Source organism: Gracilinanus agilis, chromosome 1, assembly GCF_016433145.1.
Source record: "Gracilinanus agilis isolate LMUSP501 chromosome 1, AgileGrace, whole genome shotgun sequence".
Taxonomy (NCBI): domain Eukaryota; kingdom Metazoa; phylum Chordata; class Mammalia; order Didelphimorphia; family Didelphidae; genus Gracilinanus; species Gracilinanus agilis.
In genome coordinates this window covers 612613299-612635524 of record NC_058130.1, presented here as the reverse complement: position 1 = coordinate 612635524, position 22226 = coordinate 612613299, and the positions used below count along the sequence as shown (strand labels likewise).

The 22226-nt window shown below is 37.2% G+C and overlaps 1 protein-coding gene across 3 annotated transcripts in view; it reads right to left on the bottom strand.

Annotated features, from left to right (window-relative positions):
* SSR1 (signal sequence receptor subunit 1) overlaps window positions 1-15249 on the bottom strand; it is a 50992-nt gene extending 35743 nt beyond the window's left edge. For 2 of the 3 annotated variants that reach the window (XM_044667904.1, XM_044667910.1), the window contains exons 1-7: window positions 15103-15249; window positions 12419-12531; window positions 7384-7468; window positions 4968-5230; window positions 2818-2894; window positions 1518-1596; window positions 1168-1261 (exon numbers count right to left, since the gene is read on the bottom strand). In XM_044667904.1, coding sequence (XP_044523839.1) covers window positions 1168-1261; window positions 1518-1596; window positions 2818-2894; window positions 4968-5230; window positions 7384-7468; window positions 12419-12531; window positions 15103-15181 — 790 coding nt within the window. In that variant the 5' untranslated portion in view covers window positions 15182-15249. The remainder of the gene's footprint in view (window positions 1-1167; window positions 1262-1517; window positions 1597-2817; window positions 2895-4967; window positions 5231-7383; window positions 7469-12418; window positions 12532-15102) is intronic. The other variant, XM_044667919.1, reaches the window with a different exon arrangement.
* Between the last annotated feature and the right edge of the window lie 6977 nt (window positions 15250-22226).

The following is a 22226-nucleotide window of genomic DNA, read 5'->3' as shown; positions in this document are numbered from 1 at the left end:
GGCAGTGTGACCCCTGAGCAAGTCACTTAACCTCCATTGCCCAGCCCTTGCTGTTCTTCTGCCTTATAACCAATTCATAACAATGATACAGAACACAAAAACGTAAAACCAACACAGAGCAAATACTAGAATTAAGAAGGATTGGGAAAAGATTCCTGTAGGTGGGATTTTAACTGGGGCTTGAAGGAAGCCAAGGGATAGAAATGGAGAGGGAGAATATTCCATACCTACTGGGCCCATTCAAAGAATGAGTCTTATTTGAGGAAGAGTAAAGATGCCAATGTCATTGAATCAAAGAATATGTATGTGAGGATGTGTGTGTGTGTGTGTGTGTGTGTGTGTGTGTCTGTCTGTCTGTCTAAGAAGGCTAGAAGGGGTGATCTACATTATGAAAAGCTTTGAAAGTTAAATAGAGGATTTTATGTCTGATCTTGGAAGTGACAAGGAACCACTGATATTTGGTGAGTAGATAGATGCTCAAAGGATCAGATTAAAATTATTTTTTTCCCTTCCTTCTGAAAATCAAACTATGGTCATTTATCAATTTTCTCTAAAAAATATAATGCTGAAAACTGCACATGATCATTAATTTGAATTCCATAACTAGCTCAAATGATGTGTTGCTATCCAAGAAGTCCCCATTACTACCAAGCATCATCAACAAAGTTTTAATTCCTCACCTCTTCTACTCTGCACTGAAGCAACAGGAAAGAAAAGAGATAGGAAAAGATTAGGAATATAAAAGAATTCATACATATCCTTAAATATAAAATTAAAAGCAGACTAAAAAAATTAACCTAAAAGCAGAAATAGATGTTTTTCAGACAAAGTTTATACTATGTAAAAAGAATTACTACTTTTACTTTCCTAATCTAGTAAAGCCACAGACCCTGGCCACTCAGTATTATGGGGTTCAATTTGGTGGAAAGGGAGTTACAAAAAGGGATGTCACTATTTACCATTTCATGGAGAGAGTACAGCATTTAATCAACCTTTAAAATATACTAGACTGTACACAAGATATCCAAAAACTGTGGATGGGAAGAGAGAACTTTTAAATGACATTTATTTCTTTGGTAAGTTTTCTTGGGAAACGAATTACGAAGACACTTGCCAGCCTCAAATTTCTTAAGAACTCCCCCCAGTAAAATTTTTATGCATACTTACTGATTTGATTCAAAGTCTCTTGGGGAATCCAACTCATATCAACATCATTTTGGTTCGATGTACCCATTTCTACTTTCTGGGCTGGCCTTTTTCTCTAAAAGAACACATAAATAATTTTAGGTACATAAGTACTCAAGTAAGAATTTATTAGAATTATCTTAACCAACACCAACTAAAAGGTTAGGTTACTATTTTATTATAATAACCTAAGGAATGGTCTTCAATTTTGATTAAAGTAGAAATTTTTTTTCATGCAGAATTAAGACATCATAAAGGTCAGCTTATTTAATCAATATTAAATGATTTTCATGACTAGAAGTATTCAGAAGAGAGTATATCCAATTACTTACCTTCCTAGATTCTAAAAGTTGATGAAGCCCAACAACGACTAGTAGCCCAAGTCCAGCAAGAAACATGTACATAAAGATCCTTATTTGAAGGGAGATAAAAAAAAAAACACATAAGAAATTACCATAAACGCAGATGATTGGTATTAAAAGTTTTGATACATGCTATGCATGCTCTAAATAATCTTATGAATAAGAAATTGAATTCTAGTAATTCAATGTAATTAGGAGCTAGTTATATGCACTTGTACAAATATCAGTGCCTCCTAGCAACTGCCTAAACTTCTACACTGCAAGTTTACAATCTGCATAGACAAAGAAAAATGTCCATAACAGGGAGTTTTCTATACCAATGAAATCACAAGTCTGATTTCAGAAAAAAAGGAGAACTTGGTAAATTATTTTATGCCTTCTTTAGGATGCTATGAATGAATATACACAACAATCTAAAATAAAGAAAATTATCTCAAAAACATGGCAAATTAAAGAAGTTCATAGTAGAACAGATAAGTGATAGATTTTGCCAATCATTATGATATATTCTCTGCTGAAATATTAAACAATATTCTTAGAAATTAAGTCCTAAGACATTTTTCTATAGTAATATTACAAGAGGATAACTCAAATAAAATCTTAGAGGTGACAGTTTATCTCTGGTAGGCAAGAGTTTGGGGAAAAGGGGTAAAGTGAAGTAAGTTGGAAAACTGTTGATCTTCCTAAGACAGTGTGGCTTTTAAGTTATGTGAATCCTTAATTCAAAGTAATATAGTTCATGAAGTAGATGGTTCAAAGCAAAGCATAAGTTCCCTGATAACCTAATTCTTTTGTAGCTAATACAAGAAATATCTGGAAACAAAGTTGAGAAATATATTTAGGAAGCAATAAATCTTAATGCAACTGAAAGGGCACTAGATTCACTCTGGCTCTTCCATTTACTATTAGGGTGACCCTGGCCAAGTTATTTCACCTTTTTGCAACTCAATTTATTCTTTTGTAAAATAACAAGGTTGGGCCTGATGATCTCCAAGGCCACCCCAATTTTTTTTTTAAAGCCTTACCTTCCATCTTGGAATCAATATTGTGTATTGGTTCCAAGGCAGAAGAGTGGTAAGGGCTAGGCAATGAGGGTTAAGTGACTTGCCCAGGGTAACATAGCTGGGAAGTGTCTGAGGCCAGATTTGAACCTAAGACCTCCCATCTCTAGGCGTGGCTCTCAATCCACTGAGCTACCCAGTTGCTCCCCCCCCAACCCCAGTTTTAAATTTATGGTCCTATGCTCTTTTTTATCACAACTCTTTCTTACGTTTCTCCATCCAAACCATCTTCTCTTTCAATAATTGTAACTGTTTGATTGAAGACAGCATCTTGGAACACGTTGCCCTATAAAACACAAAAATTTGAAATATGTTGAAATGATAAAAAAATTTGATTTTAAAATCCATTTAAAAGCCATAACAGATGATCTTACAATGTTTTCATAATTGAAGAGGCCAAGAGGTACAGCACATAGAACTCATGCAAGCAAATTGTAACTACAAGTCATTGGTTTAAAATGACCACCACTGAAGAATCACCTAGTATAATGTAGTATCTCCTCTATATCACTTATAATGCAAATGCTTGTACCATAACATTGCCTTTTTGGGAAGCAAAGGGAAGGGAACATGACAGAATACAAGAGGGGTAGCTTCAATGAACAGAAGAAAAGATGTACCACAAGAAAACATGCTAGTACAACATTTCTCATCAAATTAATTTCTTCTCTTCTTAAGTAGAGCGAAAAATAGAGGGTTTAATGGCAGCATACCATTCTAAAAATTGGGAAAAGATATTCCAAATTTATCTTCTAAATGTAATGAATTAGAAATCAATCACTTAGAAATAAATGGGTATGACTTAAGACATTAGAATAACTTTCTTTAGGGAAATAATGCTAGTCATATGAAACATTTGTTTCCATCATTTTAGCAGCAAAGATAGTGTTTGTCCATTCAACAAGAATACCATCAAAACCTACTTAAGGCAATTCGGGCAAAACAAAGTTTTAGGGGACTTGTGGATGAAAGAACTGGTTACCTAGACTAGCTAAGCTCAGCACTAACCATTTGATTCCTGGTTTCCTCTTGAGCAAACAATATTACTGTTGGGTCTGTAACTGATGAATTTGTTATCATTTTATTAATGTTACTGAAAAATGATATTGGTTGGAGCAATTTTATAGAGGGCACACTTATACATCCTTGTATTTTACTCATATCCAGTTCAGAAATATAAAAGCAACTTCTATATCTCTGAAAATCTACTAATAATCAAAGATGATTTGTTGTTTTTTAACCAATTACATATAATACTAAAGTGACTTAAAATGACCACTTGTCACTAAAATACTGTTAACTGAAGATTTTAATCTGACAGTTTCTGGCAATAGCCCTCTATACTACCACATAAAAGTATTCAGTGAACAAAAAAGACTCAGAGATGAAAAAATATTTTTAATGTTATTATCTATATGAAGGTCTTTGAACTGGATAGAAACTGTTTCTTTGGGGTATCATGTTTTTTTTTCTAAATTTGTAAGTAAAAAGATAACACTTAAGGGATAAAGGCATTAAAAGCCTCATTGAATACTATAAGATATCTGTTTTTAATGGTTACACACTTTATATGAAGGCAGAAGAATGCTGAAGATTACCTTTAAACCCTAGAATTCTAGGATATGGGTTCCATTCTGCTGCTTAACATATATGTCAAATGTCAACAAAAAGACATTAAGGCTTATATTAGGCTCTCTTGTTCTCAACAATGAAAAGGAAATTTTGTAAGACTTTTGTTCTAGAACACTTGAAATCATAATGTATATAGTTGTTCCTTGCTATACTGTGGTTCACTCATCGCAGTTTCATTGTATCATGGGTATTTTTAAAAAATCTAATTCTGTATTGCAGAGTTTTTGCTATATCGAGGGATTTTGTGGATGAATAACATACTGTACACAATGGAAATGCAGTGCAGTGCATAACTACTTCTTGCACAAGTTTGCCAAAGTCAGATTGTACACAGCACACTATTGGCTGATGGGATGAAAGGCAACCAACCGCAGCACTGTGTTCTGTGTCCTGGGCACTGACTGGCCCAGTGACTGTAGTATCACTGTTTGCTCTCCTGCTACTTTGCGGGTTTTCACCTATTGTGGGGGTCTCTAGAACGTAACTCCCATGACAGGTGAGGCATTACTGTATACTGAGATAAGTAGAAGGCATAATGAATTGTAAAATGGCCAAAAGGCAGGCAACTGCAACAGGCAACAGAAGGGAACTCTTAGATAATCCACAAATTTGATAGTGAAGTCCCTAAACAATGAGTGGCCTATGCTATAGAATGATTATTTACCAAGTAAAATGTCACCTCCCCCACTGTATTACAACTTTAAATAGGAAAATAAGCAGGTCTTACATTTAAATCTTTGTAGTTCAGATTGATGACTAGACCAAATGGACGCCCACCCATGGGCTCTGCAGGAATGAAAGAGTATTCAAATGTTGCCTGCCTCTGGGGTGGCACTATGGTGTTCAGAGGAAGAGCTGTGAAATTCTGGATATAAAATTGGTAATCCTGAGGATAGCGGAATGAAGCATCTAGGGATTCAACAATAAAGTCTTCTGTACCCTTGTTTGTAAAGCCTACCAGGAACTTCACAATATTATTTGCTGGGAAATCTAAGAAACAAAATTAAGACAAGAAAGTTAGAAAGCTTTCAATAAAATATATAAAAATGACTAACCATACAATTCCTACCTTAAAAATCATACTTATCTATATTCATAGAAAGAAAATCTTAATAATCATGACTATGTGATCTGCAAGCTGTTTTAAACACCTATTAGTAGGGTTATCATTCAGTAGTTGCAAAGGTTACCCTAAAGCAGTAACGGCAACCCTTTTAGAGGGGTGGGTGATGTGAGAAATGTCCTCAGGTACATGTGAAGAGGGGGAGGGGAACAGCCCAGCCCCACATCCCTCTGACTTTTGTAACATGGCTACTTGCAACTATGCAAAACTTATATTACACTTTCTAGTAATAAATTCTGTGCTGGAGCAACAATGCTCATGCCCAGAGAGAGCTCTGAGTCCCCACTTGGGCATGTGTTATTGGTTCACCACCACGGCCCTAAAGCCTCAAAGGAAAAAGCTAGAAGAAACCAGTGATAACATGGCTAAAAATTCCCTAAAAAAAAATCCCCACATAAAATTAAATTACGTTACCCCTATTTAGAGTAGATTTTCTGATATTAAAAAAAATGATAAAAGTGGTAAAATGAACACTGAACTTGAGTAGTAAGAAGACTGGTAATTAAATCTCATCTCCAACCTATTAGGTCTATGGCAAGAAAGTTCTCCTGAGTTTCAGTTTCCTCATCTGTAAATTGGAAATAACAACCCCATTACTTATAGGCCAATGCTTAACCTTTCTGAAACATACTATCCTTTCATCCTATAAAATGAGGAGAATGTCTATAGTAACGACCTCACAGGTACTGAGGTTCACATGAGATAATGTATCCAAGATGCTCTGCAAACTTTAGTACTATATAAATGTTGGTTATTACAACAACTAGAGGGTTGGTACCAATTTTGTTGGGAATCATTTGGTTTCACATGCTTTATAAGTCAAATGCCTTGTATTACTTTGTTTCTATTGGGAGACACTTGTTAAGATTGTTTTGTTATTCTAAATAATCCTGAGAGGCAAAAGGGATCTAACTAATATATTATATTTCTATAAATGACCTGCAGTAGTAGGAGTTTCTTTCCTGGTAAAGTTCCCTCTACTGATGAAATCTAGTACTCATAGAATTCTAAAGTTTCCAAAGCAATTTTTTATAACTGTATTAGAGAATTAGCTTAAGTATCAGCCTCATTTTATAAATGAAAAAAATGAGGCTCAAAGTAGTTCAATGAATTGTTCAAATTTAGAGAGTTATTAAGTGTCAGAGGAAGGATTCAAAGTCAGGTATTCTAATTCTAAGTCTTAAATATTTTCACTAGCTTTGTTAAATAGATGACATAAGAGTAGGGAAAGAATACAGTTATAATACCCAAGTGTATTTACCAATACCCACATTGCCTAGCCCTTAGAAGGAAAGGGCTTAAAAATATCAAAACACAAAATATAATAATAAATAATTAAAAAGAAAATATACCAGTATGAAAAAAGATTTCAGAAATCCATGAGAAATAAGTATTTCAAAAATAATTTTTATCTCTTTAAGATACCCTTTACAACTTTCACTTATAGAGCAACGATCCAATTGACAGCTGACTGCAAAACAATTATTTCATCAATGTTTAAAATACATTATGCAACATTGTAGTAAAATGGTTTGAAAAATTTCCAAAAACAGAAGCTTTGAAAATGTCTACTGATCCAAGGCGAAATAAGTAAGTAGTGGAACCTTGTAAAGTCTCTAGGTATTCCCTTTTTATAAATGGCATTTAACTCCCAGGTCAACTAGGTTTTCCTGTTTTCTGTCTTAGAATTGATACTAAGTATCTGTTCTAAGGCAGAAGAGTGGTAAGGACTAGGCAACTGAGGATAACTGACTTGTTCACAGTCATGCAGCTAGCAAGTGTATGAGATTAAAATAGATCCTCCTGACTCTAAGATTGGCTCTCTATCCACTGGACACCCAGCTGCCACCAAATGTCATTCTTTAAATATACGCAAAGTACTTACTTAAGCATCATTTCAGAACCTTTTTTCCTTTTTCAAGGTTCTCCTACATCTAACACTTCTCCCCACTTATGGTGATTACTAAGTCAGTTAGTTGAATATTTTTATTTGTAGCGCTGAAAAAATGTTTATTTTTACCTTCTCCTTTCACAAATAAGATAGTTGTGTCTGCACTTGGGGAGGCTTCAGGTTCACCAGAGAGATCTTCTTCTTTTTCTTCTGCCTAAATACATTAAAAAAGCCTACATTAATATAAGAAGAAAGCATAGTAAGAATAAGACAACTAAAATGGTTAGATCTTACTGGCAATGGAGCTATTTGACTTTTACTATATCACCCACTGAACGAGATAGTAAATAGGCATGTCAGATGCCTACCAATTTCTTCTTTTTCACTGAAACTTTTCTAAACAAATAATATTCTAAAAAGATTATTATAAACGAAATCATTATAAGGAAATGCAATCAATATGCAGTAAAGAATAATGGATTTGAAGACTATAGACCTGGGTTAAAATTGCTGCTTTGTAGTTTACTTTGTGACCTTGAATAATATTTATATAGTACCTCAGAATTTGTAGAGTCCATGTATTTGTCATTTCATTTTTGAAGTTATCATCCTTCTTGTTAATACATAAAGCATTTATTAAACAGTTACTATGTATAAAACACTATGCTAGGTGCTGAGAACACAAATAAAAAAAACAAGAGTCCCTACCTTCAGAGACCTTATATTCTGCTGGGAAATACAAATACATAAAAAGTTATTTCAGGAATAAGAGCATCGGGTGGCACCTTTGAGTACTGTTGTCCCCAGGTTCCCTCCTCTAATTGGAGGGGCCTTCTAGAACTTCCATATAATGAGAGCACCCAGGCCAGTCATTTCTTCATTTTCCATCAGGCTACATTCTTCTGGCCCACACTTATGGTTTCCTGGTCCTCTCCCACCATTTTCAGCATCTTATTTGTGTAGCATTTCCTCCATTAGAATGTAAAATCCGTGAGGGCATGGATTAAAAAAACAAAAAACAAAACAAAAAAAAAAACAACCCAACAAAAAACAACCCTTAATCTTAAATTAAAAAGGGAGAAGGGCAAGGCAATTAAGTGATTTCCCCAGGGTCACATGGCTAGGAAGTGTCTGACCACAAATCTGAATCCAGGTTCTCCTGACAAAAGGGCTGGCTATCCACAATGCTACCTAGGTGCCCTGATTGTCTTGTTTGGGGCTTGTATTTGTATTTCCAGCGCTTATATAGCAAGCACTTAAATGCCTGGTGACAGATGACAGCTGAAATTTAAAAGGAACTTCAGATTTGAAGACAGAAGTTATGCGAGAGAGTGCTCCAAGTATGAGACAAATTATTTCCCCCCTATATTATTTATTTTTGTAATATCTTTTAAAACCCAAACCCCAAATTGTATACTCATATAAACAAGTGGTAAATCATGTTTTCTTCTGGACTTCTATTATCACAGTTCTTTGAGAGACAACTTACAAAAAGGAACAGAGGTGTATAATAAGTAGGCTAGTTTGGCAGAGTACTGTGTAGTAAGTCTAGAAAGAAAGGGTACGGCCATAATACTTAAAGCTTTAAATATGTATTTTATCTTAAAGACAAGAGGGAGCCATAGAAACTTCTTGAGCTGAAGAATGACCTTGTTGAACTCATATTTTAGGAATATCAATCTGGCAGGTGTACAGAAGATAAAACAAAACCTGAAAGCAGGGAAATCAATAAAACTCTTGATAAGGAATCTGAGGCACAAAGAAGTGATTTGTCCTATGTCATTGTAAATATGAAAAATGATAAAGGCTGGTATAAATATATAAATTAGTATTTTAATTAAAGCCATGTTGATAGATAAAATCATTAGACCACGCGCTCGTAAGCATTCAAAACTGCCGCCTCCATACTGCCTCCTAGCCAAGCGCCTACTCGCCAAAGAAGAAGAGAGCCCACTCCCTCCTAACCCACGAGATTTAAGCGCTCCCCTGCGTCAAGACGTCGGAAACGGAAACCCGTTGGACCATGTTGGATCACGGGAAATGTAGTTTTATACATTTCCCAGATTCACTTGTTACATCATACAGCTAGTAAAATATCCAAGATGGGATTTAAACCCTGATTTTTGTGATTCCAAGTTCAATACTCTATTCCTTATGTTATGCCGTCTCATTCAACCTCAGGAAATCTGTTTCCTCATTTGCCTAGACAATTTCTAAGGTCCTTTAACTTTAAATATATAATCTTAAAGGATATACACACAAATAATTTAACACAAAGAAATATGTAATACACCATCAAAATACTCTGTGAAATCTGATGAGGGGAAATAAAGATTTAGTGGAAAGAGGCAAGGATTAAGGAAGACATCCTAAACCAGTGATGGTGAACCTATGGTATGTGTGTTAAAGATGGCAAGCAGAATACTCTTTGTGGGCATGAGTGCAACCCTGCCTCCCCCTCTCTGCTGTACCTGAGGCCATTTTTTCACATCCCCTGCCCCTCTGCTCAGCAGCCCAATGGGAGTGCACAGGGGGTAGATGGGCGGCTCACAGGCAGCAGAGCTGGAGCCATTCCTCAATCCCTCTCTACACTTGCTGAGGACATTTTTTCACTTTACCAGTCCCTCTGTCCAGAAGCCCAATGGGAGCACTTTCTCCCTCCCCTGTGTGGGGTGGGGGTGGGAGACTGGGTGCACCTGGGACTTGGTGGGGCATGGCATGGGGTCTTTAAAAGGTTCACCACCATTGTCCTAAATGGTAATAGTTGGGTTATTTTTTAAATGATCAGTCGGAATTCAAAAAGTGGAAAGATATACCTAATTTCAAATTCGACACTCTTAACTCCTTTCAGAAGAAAAATTTGTTATTATTCTAAGTATTATAAAAGCTGAGTGTGACCTGGAGTCCAGATGACCTGGGTTTGAATTCCTATCTCAATCTCACTATTTATATGCAGATTATGCAAATTCCCTAGGATTTATCTATTAATTCACAAATTAGCTATCTTGATGAGATCAAAGTCCCTTCATCATTTGAACTTCATAAGCTTACTTTATTAGTGTCTTCTAGGTAAAATAATAAATTACTTTTTACAAATTCATATCATGCTGCCTGATTTTAGGACTATTTTTGAATGCCTATGAGTTAAGTTCCAAATAAGGAAATTTTATTGATTTCCTTTCTATAACTTACTTCATTATCCACTGAATTTGGTATTATTTTTTTAAAAACAAAATAGTATACTTTTTATTACCAGCACCAATGGAAAAAAATGAACAAACTGAATTAAGACAAAAAAACCTATCTAATCAGATTGGGGAATGTGAGACAATCTAATGATCAGTCTAAAAAAAAGTATAAATGTAGCATATATGTGCATATTCAGAGGTAAGAAAAGTAAAGAAGAATCAAGTAGGATTATTCAGAGATCTTTGAATGATGTTTCAGGAAAATGACAAGGAGATAGGTAAAGAAGGGTATAATAGCTAAGTGGGCAGCAATTTGTGAGCTACTTACTTCCACAAGAAACAAAGGGAGTGGCTTAACTAAGAAGGGAAAAGTTAAATAACAAAAAGTGAAATTAATAGATTACAAATAGGAAGAGAAAAAAAATCTGGTAAGGATAGGAGTCAGTGTAGGTCCTTTAACCATGTATGTAACCATAAAATCTAGAAACACTATAGATTCAAGGTTCATGCATAATGGAATGAGAATGATTTTGAATAAGATTAATCTGACAGCTTAATTATTTCATATTCTTTTTTTAAAAAGTTGCTTTTATACCAGAGTTATTTTCAGATATACTGACTTTCTTCTTGCCTAACAAAGTGGTCAAGTAAAAACAAATGCTATGATAACTACATCTCACAATATATGCCACATTTCCTATGGTATCCGGACCCCAGTTTTCTTTTGCTATATTATTTCTTTCAAGATCAAGATTGGTTATTCCAGTAACTCAGAATTTGGCTTTCTTCAACTTTTTTTCTCTTTCCCACTTATGTAACTGCAGTTTCTTGACTTCAGAGGGACAAGATATGAGGGGCTGAGGGAGGGTGGGAAGGAAAAAGACTATGGGAATGGTAATAGAGATTAGGCTGAAAAATAGCTGTGGCCTTAAGTGTATTTACTGACAGCTCAATTAGAGTCAACAGTATGGTATGACAGCCAAAAATGCTAATGTTAGGAGAGGCCAGGTTTCCAGGAATCCAGAAAGTGGTAATTCCATTGTACTGTGCCCTGGTCAGACCAGATCTGGGTACCTCATCATAATATTATTATAACATTAATATACTGGAGATCATAAGTGAGAACAACAATTAGAATAGTAAAGTGTTTTGGATTTGTCTTCCCCAACAGTTGAAGGAAATTAAGGCATTTGGCATGGAGAAGAAGGGGAGGATGCAATCCATAAGAGAGCTTAGAAAATACTCGAAAGGCTGTAGAAGACGTAATTAGACTTGTTCTATTATTTGACTTCTTTCCAGACAACAGAACTGGGAGCATTGAACAGAAGTTGCAAAGAAGTAAATTTAGACCAGATGTAAAGGAAAGCTTGGCACAATCCAGTTACTTAGGGAGGTCAAAGGATCACTAATCTAAAGCTGGAACTAGAAAGGACCACTGAGGCTCTCTAGTCTAATCACCTCATTTTATAGATGAGGAAATTTAAGCTCAGTAACTTGACTCTGGTCATACAGGGTCCTCTGACTCCAAAGCCAATTGGTAGGTTCCTTTTACTAAAAAGTCTTCAGGAAAATAAATGCAGGATAATCACTTGATGAATGGGGATTCTTTTTGGAGGCTAAGGTTCCTTTCTAACTCCAAAAAATTCTGTAATTATTGTAAGAAGTAAATAGAAAAAATCACCAACAAGGGGAAAAGGTGACAGTGATTGAGTTCCACCCTAGGGTTCTCACTACTGTAAATCTGTTTGTTGCAGAACAATCTAAATCTACTATCTAGAAACCCCACAATGGCCAAATGATTTCTAAGGTCTCTGCCAACTTCAAATCCAATGGTCAAATAAGGCAGTTTTTTAGATTCTCTAAACCTCAAAAGATTTATGAACTGATATTATAATCAATTTATAACAAATTTTATCAAGTGTTTCCCAAAAAATCATATGCTCAAGATGTCAAATATAATCCACTCCATCACTAACCAAATCTGTGGTTTCATCTTCTTCTATTTCTGCTTCATCATCTTCATCTTCAACTATTGTATCTTCTAATGCTTCTTCATCCTCTGTAGCATCCTGGGCCATAGCTATTGACCCTAAGAATGTAAAAATAAAGGGTTTTCAAAGGTGTATAAGTAACAATTAAGCCTAGGGGCATGACATTAGTCAATAAATTTGCCCTGATGGTTAAAAGTTATAATCATACAAATACTGTTTAGAAGGCATATATTCATAACAATAAAACATTCAGTTTGCCACTATGCTATTTGAAAGAATCACATCAATAAATAAGCACTAACTAATAAATACATTGTGAAAAATACAGTGAAGACACAGGAAGGCAAGTTAACAGAGACAAGATTTTTTTGCATTTCTACTTGTGAATTTCAATGTAAGGTTCTAAGATATTTAAATTAGAAAATGAGGGTAACTCAAGTTAAAGTCTATTCAAAAACACAAAAGTAAAACAATATTCTTTCTATGTTAGCAATTTAAATACAAAGAAATCTCTAAACCAGTATGATTAAGTACTTTCTAGCATAAACTCTGAACACAATTTCTAGGTTACTAGTACATGAATCTACCAATGATTTGTGGAAAGACTGATGATGAGGCAATTCAGTTAAAAAAATACAGGAAAAGAAACAAATACTCATGCTGTAATCCCCAGGAAGAAAAGACTACATATAAAGGCTCTTAAGACCATGATGATTTTGGCTTCTACTTAAATGTTGGTGACAATCACAAAAATTTAACAAATACATACCTTGAAATAAAGAACTGCAATTTTCCAGACTACAAATGACAACTATGTGACATAATAATTTAAGATGATGTACCTTTATATTTGGCTTTTTATACAAAATGGTCTCTATTCATTTAACTTATTAAAATTTTAAACTATATATTCACTAATACAACAGTATTATTTTGATAAAAATCTTAGTAACATTTACTGTCCTAAATCATTCTGTTGGTTGCAAAAAATTAGGAACACATATATCCTGTAAAATACAAAATGTTTAAGAAATATAACCCTAGGGGGCAGCTATGTGGCTCAGTGAATTGAGAGCCAGACCTGGAGATGGCAGGTCCTGGATTCGAATTTGACCTTAGACATTTCCTATCTGTATGACCCTGACCAAATCGCTTAACCTCCACTGCTTAGCCCTGAATGCTCTTTTGCCTTTGAATCAATACACAGTATTGATTCTAAGCAAAGATAAGGGTTATTAAAAAAAAAAACCTATGGGGGGGGGGGGGAGGAGGAAGAAATCCAAGTATGAATTCAACCAGAATTTGTATGGAAAGATTAAAATCACAAAGTAAAAATGGTCAGAATTAAAAATTTTTAAAGGTTATCTTTAAGAGGCAGAAGGGAGATCTGTGTGCAGCTTTCAAGACAAATTCGTTTTTTCTTATAACCTATGGCTGAATTCAGTGGTTTCCTACAAGATAACCCTGAGTCAAAATCTATCAACCTGTTTTATTTTCTTTGCAAAACATAAGAATCCTCAGGATTATACTACTAAAATTTAATCAAAACATTACTTTGGAATTGTATTTTTTGAGTTGTAAAGAACCTTAGAGATCACCTTGATTTGCTCTTTTTACAGATGAAGAAACTGAAAGTTTAAAGTAGAGTTACTTGTCTATGGTCATGCATCAAGTTAAAGACTGAGTTGGAATTTTAGAACCTAGGTTTCAGGATGCTCTTTCCAATCACACCCAACTACCTACTTTACTTGCTCTTATTCCCTTTTTTGTCCTGCCTCTTTTCATTGCTTTGGCTATTGTAGCCTATAGGCAATCCCATAAAGGAATTCATTCTCCACCTCTTAGAAGTTTTAGAATCGGGCTCTCAATAAAGTCAAAAGCCATTAGCCCACAGTTTTTATTTGAAATTTAAAGTGATTAAGAAAGCAGGGTTACACAACCTGTCCAACATAATGAAATAGCTGAACACTGCTAAAGGAACACGAAGAGGGCAGAAAAGCCCTTTCTGAGACTAAGGGACTAACTGAATTAGGTTTGTCATTCTGCTGTGAAAGAAAGGTTAAGATTCCCAGTAAAAAAAGACAGGCTACCAAAAAGAGATGCTATGCCAGGCTGAGTGCGGAGAAACATGGATTCCGTGAAATGAATGAAGCAGGGTCCCCTACAGAAGATAATGACACGTCAGCCTAGAGCCCGGCGCCAATGTGCGTGGGGGGCGGGGGAGGGCTTGGCTGTGGCGCGGGCAGCGGCCACTGCAGCTCAGCTCCGCCGCCCTCCTGTAACCAGTCCTGGGGATGCCTTAGGTCCCGGAACGCACCGCCATGGGGTAGTTACGCAGGTCGGAGCGCTGGGGCAGGGACACGGAGCAACGTCACTTGGCCAGGCTGGGGAAGACCGCACGGCCCGCTTGGGATCCGCAAGGGAGAGGAGAGCCCCGCTCCTGAGGGATTCCTCGTGCACCCAAGACTCCCCACCTTTCCCCTCGCTGGGACCCCAATCCTCGGGGTCCGCGGAGGGCTGAAGAAGAGGAACGAGAGGGAACAAGGACCGGCGGGCGCGAGACCCCCAGCTAGCCGCCGCCACCGCCTCCCATCGCCCTCCACAACCAAACTTGACAAGCCCTGCTGCTATCCCCCGTTTTTCTCCTCTCACTCCCACTCTCGCTTTACCTCTGGGGCCATCCCCAAGCAGCAGCGCGGTGGGGAAGACGAGCAGAACTATCAGGATCAACCGGGAGAGGAATCTCATGGTGTGGCCAGCGGGCTTTTAGCCTCCACAGGCTCTTACGGCAGCTTCGGCGATAATGGCGATACTCCTCATCCGGGCTCTGGAGGGAAGTAGGCGGGGCACGCACACGCAAACGAGACGTGGCCCCGCCTTCTCCGAGTTCCGCTGTGAACGTGGCTCAGTCCCAGGCCAGGGAAGCCCTGGGGGCTGGGGGCTGGGGCTAGTGGGGGAGGGGAGGGAAGGCGTGGAGAGGAGACGTCACGTGACAGCTCCACCGGGCTCTGTACTGGGAGAGCAGAATCTCCCCCCTTCCAGGTGAGTTTCTCTGTCCCTGGTCGTACACTGTTCTCTTTGTCCTCCATTTTGCACTGGCCCTTTGGAAGTCTATAGGGAAAGTGGACCAGGCTTTAGTTAAAGGGACGGCATACTTTAAAACTTAGATTACCTGGGTTGTAGCTGTTAGTTCACTTATTAAGCACCCAGCGAGTGCAAATTGGCATTCTAGATGTGGGAACATATGTTTACCTACTCCTGAGGCTTTTTCAAGTGTATCAGAATGGTGATGATGATGATGATGATGCTAAATAGGGCAATAGTTCTGATGCAGTATTGAAGCTCAGAACCCAAAAGACCTGATTCAGGTTTCACTTCTGACCCTTCCTGTTGGTGTGACCCTGGGCTAGTCATTTAACTTCTCTGTGCTCTAGCAGTTGAGCTGCAGAGAAGTTACTGACATTCATTGCTGAAGGGGTTCCCCGGTTACCAGAGGAAGTTCCTCATTCAAGGAGTTTCCCATACCAGTGAAATCACAGGCCAGGTCCTTAGCCCTAATACTAATCTTGAACACATTAAGATTTAGAAATCACTTTAACTGTATTACCAGATAGTATAACAACCAGTAGACTGTAAGATTTGCTGTGTAGAGAGATGTTTTTTTCTTTTTATCCAAGCACTGGGTCTTTTTGTTGAATAATAAAAATATATCCATGGTCCAACCAGTTCTGGATCTTCTTGAACTCACATTCTAGGGGAATTTTCAAATGGTATAGTGTCTCTCTCTGCCTTTGTCCCCATTCATTTAAAAAACTGGGCAATTCTAAAGTTAACTTGTGACTAGGTACATATCATGTTAATAGCCAAGCAAGTAACAGTGTTAAAATAGGATAGAAATAAAAAGAAAAGCAACAGGAAACAATTTCAACACATATTTTCAGTAAGAACAATGTCAGGGGCAGCTAGGTAGCACAGCGGATTGAGAGCCAGGCCTAGAGATAGGAGGTCCTGGGTTCAAATCTGGCCTCAGACACTTCCCAGATGTGTGATCCTGGACAAGTCACTCAACTCCCATTGCCAGGCCCTTACCACTCTTCTGCCTTGGAACCAATGCACAGTATTGATTCTAAGATGCTAGTAAGGGTTAAAAAAAGAACAAACATGTCAATTTCCTTTTCCTTCCTTCTCTTCCCAAAGTAATTTAGGAAACAAGACTCCTTAGGGAAGGCATAGGCTAGGATTCTAAAATTTAAAAGAAAGGACTGGATAAAAAAGGACTTGAAAAGGCTGGAAACTGCTCCTAGTGGTTCCTGATACCCATTATTCATCACTTAAGTAGCCTCTCCCATTCTTTTGTTATAGGAGAAAATAATCTCTGAGTTCATGTGGTAGGTAAATGCTACCAAAATATATTATAACACAAATTATAGAAATAAAAAGAAACAAGATTTTATTATGCTTGAGCATAGGTTCAAGACTCAGAAAAACAATAAACTTGAATGAAGATTAGGATTCTAATAAGGTCCATTATAGACAAAATTATGTTAAAGGGACAGAGAAATCATTCTTTTATATAATTGGATTTTAATACATTCCTCTTAGACCAGTCATGGTGAAACTTTTAGACTGAGTGCCCAAATTGTACCCTTACTTCAGACAGGGAAGGGAAGAAACACTCTCAATGGGCTGCTAGGCAGAGAGGCAGGTGTAGTGAGAAATGTCCACAGGTATGGTAGAAAGAGAGAAGGGAGCAGTCCCTTCTGGCATGCATGCCATAGGTTTGCCAACATGGTTTTAGACCAAAAAAGTTAAAGAAAAGGTAAATCCATAATCCCATGCTTCCTTTAATGTCATAAAAGTTGAGTAAACTTGGTTAAACAGAATCATAATCTTCTATATAAACAAACCTAGTTAAATAGACTCTATGGGTAATGTTATTGAATAAAAGGCAATATGATAAAGTTATGGAATAAAGGGGAATATAAGAAGGGCTGCTAATCAATGAGGCTAATCCCAGAGGCTAGGTACTTGAGGGTACTGGGAGGAATAGGCTGGGTCTTTCAGGCAGGGAGGCTATCTCTATGATACAAGAAGAATTGGGTCAGCCAGAGATAGTATAGGTCTGGCTGAAGGGTTTCTTTAGTCTTCTGTTGTTATTTCTAAGGTCCCTTGAGGGAGGAGTCAAGAGGCCCCTCTCTGCCAGTGAAAACTGAAACCTTACAGGAAGTGACGGATGGCCACTTCCTGCCCAAGATGGATGCCTAGATTTACCCTCAATAAATAAAGGTCATTTCTTTCCTTCTTCAGCCTTTGCCCTATTAGTGGATACAATGATTCACCAGAAACTCTGTATAAAATCAAAGGGATTTATTATTGCCAAGGGTAAACTGAGGGAAGGGGATTAGGGTTTGGTAACTGCTGCTAAGGGAGAAGCTAGTACTGGGGGAGGGGTCACTGAAGAGGGGATCAGGCAGAGGGAGCCAGCTCCCTCAGCCAAGGATAATGTCCTTGTCCTGGCGTAAAGATTCAGCAGATTGCTAGATAGGGTGATGGTTTGGTTTAGGTTCTTCTGCCTGTCTATAAAAGCTAATTCCCACAATTTCCACCCACCAAATCACCCTTCCTCCCAGAGCCCAATGGGGAAATCCAGGGAATAGCAGGATGTCAATGGAGAGGTCCAGAGAAATCAGGCAAAGCCCCAAAGCTCCAAAAGCAAAAAGCCCTTCAGTTGGTACTCCAGGGATATTTATAGTCTCAGGCTCTAATGGTTTTCCAGTGAGCCCAGGGTCAACATTCTATCCCTTTCCAACTGTCAGGGCTTGGTTTGCAGTTGGTTTGCAAAAGCAAGAACTTTTGCTGCAACCCTGCATTACAGTAAACCAAGTCAGGTTGTGGATTAAATTATATTTAAAGTGTTCACAAATAGGTTAATTGAGGGGGGAAGATTTACATGTTGCCAAGAAGTCAGGGAGAGGTAAGATTCTGTCCCTTCTAAGGCTTCTGGCAGTGAACCCAAGCACCAGAGGAAGATGCTTACCATCAAAGAATAATAAAATAAATGTAACACCTCTACTTTGCAGATTTTCACTCCTGATAGGTGAGGGATCACTGTATTACATTTCTAAAAAAAAAGTCATACTTTATAAACTTTTTTTGGAAGGATGCAGTTATGTAAGATAACATTCTCAAGTTCTCCTGCTTTGGGTGATGTGATATTCTATTCTACTTCAGCTACAAACTACCTCAGACCTCAGGAGGAAGAATTGTATCATCTCTCGGAGCCTCAACTTTGAAATTCCACTCTTAACACAAACCTTCTACTTCTCCCATTCTTATACTAAGTATATTCTTCACTCCTAATCCTTCTCTATACTTCTACTACAGCTATCCTTCTGTTTCTCTTTTTTCCATGTGCAGATTTAACTCGTGTATTCTGTCAGTTTGATTTTTCCATTCCTGCTTATGGGCTGAGTAACCATGGAGAAAAGTCATTAAACCAAGCTTTCACTTATTACAAGTGCATGGTAGATGTTAAGACATAGATAAGAATCACATAGGCTGAGAAGTCATAATTGTGCTATGATTTACTTTGGTGAGAGGGAGTTCCTGATTTGATGAGAGAGGGGATTCATTGACATCTAGTCTGAACTCTGCATAACAATTCCATTCAACAATTTTTAACTAATTTTTATCATTCTACACATCGAGTGTTGCAAATTTTTCCCAAGTCACCAAAACTGAACCCAACACTCAGACATACAGTGAATAACTTAGCCTCCTTCCTCAATCCATGAAATCACCAAGCATTTGTTAAGCACTTACTATTTGGGAGGCACTGTGCTAAGCACTAAGGATAATATAAAACAATACTGATACCTGAGTTTAAGGATCTCACATTTTAATGGAGGAGACAACAGGTAAGTAGATAGATTAATACGATACACACATAGTAGATGGAAGATAATCTTAGATGGGAAGGCACTAGCAGAAAGGGAGAATAAGGAAAGGACTGATGTAGATAGTGCCATTTGAGGAGAATCTTGAAGCTAAATAGTGAAGGATTTTTTTGTTACCATTTATTTAATATATATAACAATATATTATACAAACTTATAATAATGCAATTTATTATAAATTATAATGAATATGCTTATCTAAGAGAAAAAATTCTCATATAAATTATGTCCAAAAATTATTTTTTCCCCCTCTCAGATTCTTCCCCCTCCTCCTCATTCCCCTCCTCTCCCCAAGAAGGCAGTTACCTTTTAATACTACACAATGGCACATAGGGAAGTGCTTAATACCTATTCATACATGACATATTTGTGGTTCAAATGCATCTATTTCATTTGAACTAATAGGCTGTAAGATCATTCTTCACTGGTCTGTTATTTTTTTCTTTTTTAAGTAATAATTTCATTCTCTTAGTCAAAAATGCAATAAATCCCAAGTAGAAGAGAAAGTATTGATAGAAGCATTTTTATTGGAAGTGACACATGCAAATAGAATACATTCTGCACAGAGCCTCTCTTTCTCAGGCCTTAGTTCATGCCCTCATCAGTTGTCATCTGGGCTATTGTAGTCATTCTCTAATTAGATCTCCTGACTCCCATTTTTCCTCTCTAATCCATCCTCCATTGAGGATGAATGCCCATATTCAGTTTTGAATGTAGGCAACATTCAGAGATGAATCAATATAGGTAAAATCACAGTAGTATTAAGTTTCTCCAGACTGCCAAAAGACTGTGACATACAAAAGCTTAAGAATCCTCAACGTAGATCCTAAACCTATCAGTCCTTACATGTACTATTCCCTATTCTTGGAATGCATTGCTTTCTTACCCCAGCCTCTTAAAATTCCTAGTTCCCTTCAAAACTCATCTCAAATGACCCTTATTAAATGGGGCCTTTTCTGACCTTCTCATCTGCTAGAGGCTCCCCCCCCCCCCCAAGTAACATGTATCCGCTGTGTATATAATTAATACATACCTAGAATGCACAATCTCAGGCAAAAAAATATGTAAGCTCATTTAGGACAGGAACTATTTAATTTTTGTCTTTAACCATAGCGCCTAGCACAGAGCCTGGAACCTAGGAAGCACTTACTACTTAGATAGATAGATAGAGAGATAGATAGATAGATAGATAGATAGATAGATAGATAGATAGATAGATAGATAGATAGATAGATAGATTAAATGGAAAGATCAAGTAGTTAAGAAATGAACTAAAAAAAAAGCTAACATTTATATAGTGCCTACATGGCGGGCATCATGCTAAGCATTTTACAAATATTAACTTATTTGATCCATTCAACAACTCTGGGAGATGGGTAGTGTTATATCCCCATTTTACAGATGGGAAAACCATTGATGAGAAAGGCTAAGTGACTTGCCCAGGATCACAGAGCCAATAAGTATCTGAGGCTGGACTTGAACTCAGGTCCTCCAAACTCCAGTCAGATGCCCCATTCATCTTGCCACTCTGCTGCTAAAATAGATGATTAGCAGTTTTGTGTGCCATGCATGAGAGGCAATTTTAGTTAGTCTATAATTGAATTGGGTCTAAACGCCAGTTAATGTTGCATTAGAGAATATTTTGTTAGGGAATCTTGTCTTCAAGGTGGTCCATTTGTCCACAATCTTGACTGGTATCATTAGAAACCAAGTGAATGAAAATATTTTCTCACAATTAGGATTTTTTTGGCAGGGGGGTGGGGTGGGAGGGAGGTGGAGTCATGTGGATTAATTATCAGGACAGACATATGTTCCCAGATAATAGTCCTAAAAGTAACAGTGAAGAGTGCAGGGCTGGATCATTGACAGCCAAGTGCTCTAGGGCAATATCCAATCAAGGACACTATTGCTCTAGTGCATGCTACATAAAGGTTTTTAAAAAAATGCTTGTTCAATCAAATTAGAACATATAAAGAAAATCCACACCTCAGTCTCTCTTGTTCTCTCCCAACACTTTTTGTTTGAAAATTTGAAGGGAACAAAACACTACAATTTTTACTCCTGAATGAAGGGAAACAACTCTTTCTCTCTTACTTTTGGACTTTACTTTTTAAAATAACAAACAAAAGCAATAAAAAAAAGGAAAACTTCTCTATAGAATTCATTCACACAGTATAGTGTGAATGAATCCACACTATACTGAATTATAAGAGACATACTGAATTATAAGAGACAATCATTTTAAGAAATTCTAAGCTCAGGAAAAAAAAAAAAAGACGAACCCATTGACCATCAGCAACTTAAGAATGCCTGGAACTCAGTGTGGTATTAGTTTTCACCCAGAGCTGCTCTTATGAACTATTCTTGCTCTTGGAGAGGGAGTGGAAATTCACTCTCCAAATAGTTAAAATTGTGACTTCTGCATGAGGTGGAGAGAGACAACAGGAGAATTTCATATTACAAATCTGAATACAGAAGTATATGCTTGTTGAATTGACATAGGAAAACATTTGAAGGAGAATCAACACTATCCTAAATTACTTCTAGCATGACATTTTGAAAGGAACAAGACAAGTAAAATTTCCTGGAACAACTTTTGATGGAATTATGTCATTAATCTTTCTTTCTCTTACACTAATAGATGCCCTGATATATGCTGACATTCATTGGTTTAATAATGGGGAAGCTAGGTGGCTATAGAGGTCCAGATCCAGAATCAGGAAGATCTGAATTCAAATCTAGCCCCAGACACCTACCAGCTATGTGACTCTGGGCAAGAGTCTAAGATTCTTTATGGAGAAGATTGAGGCTGGTTCCTGGGAATTCCCCTTAATTCC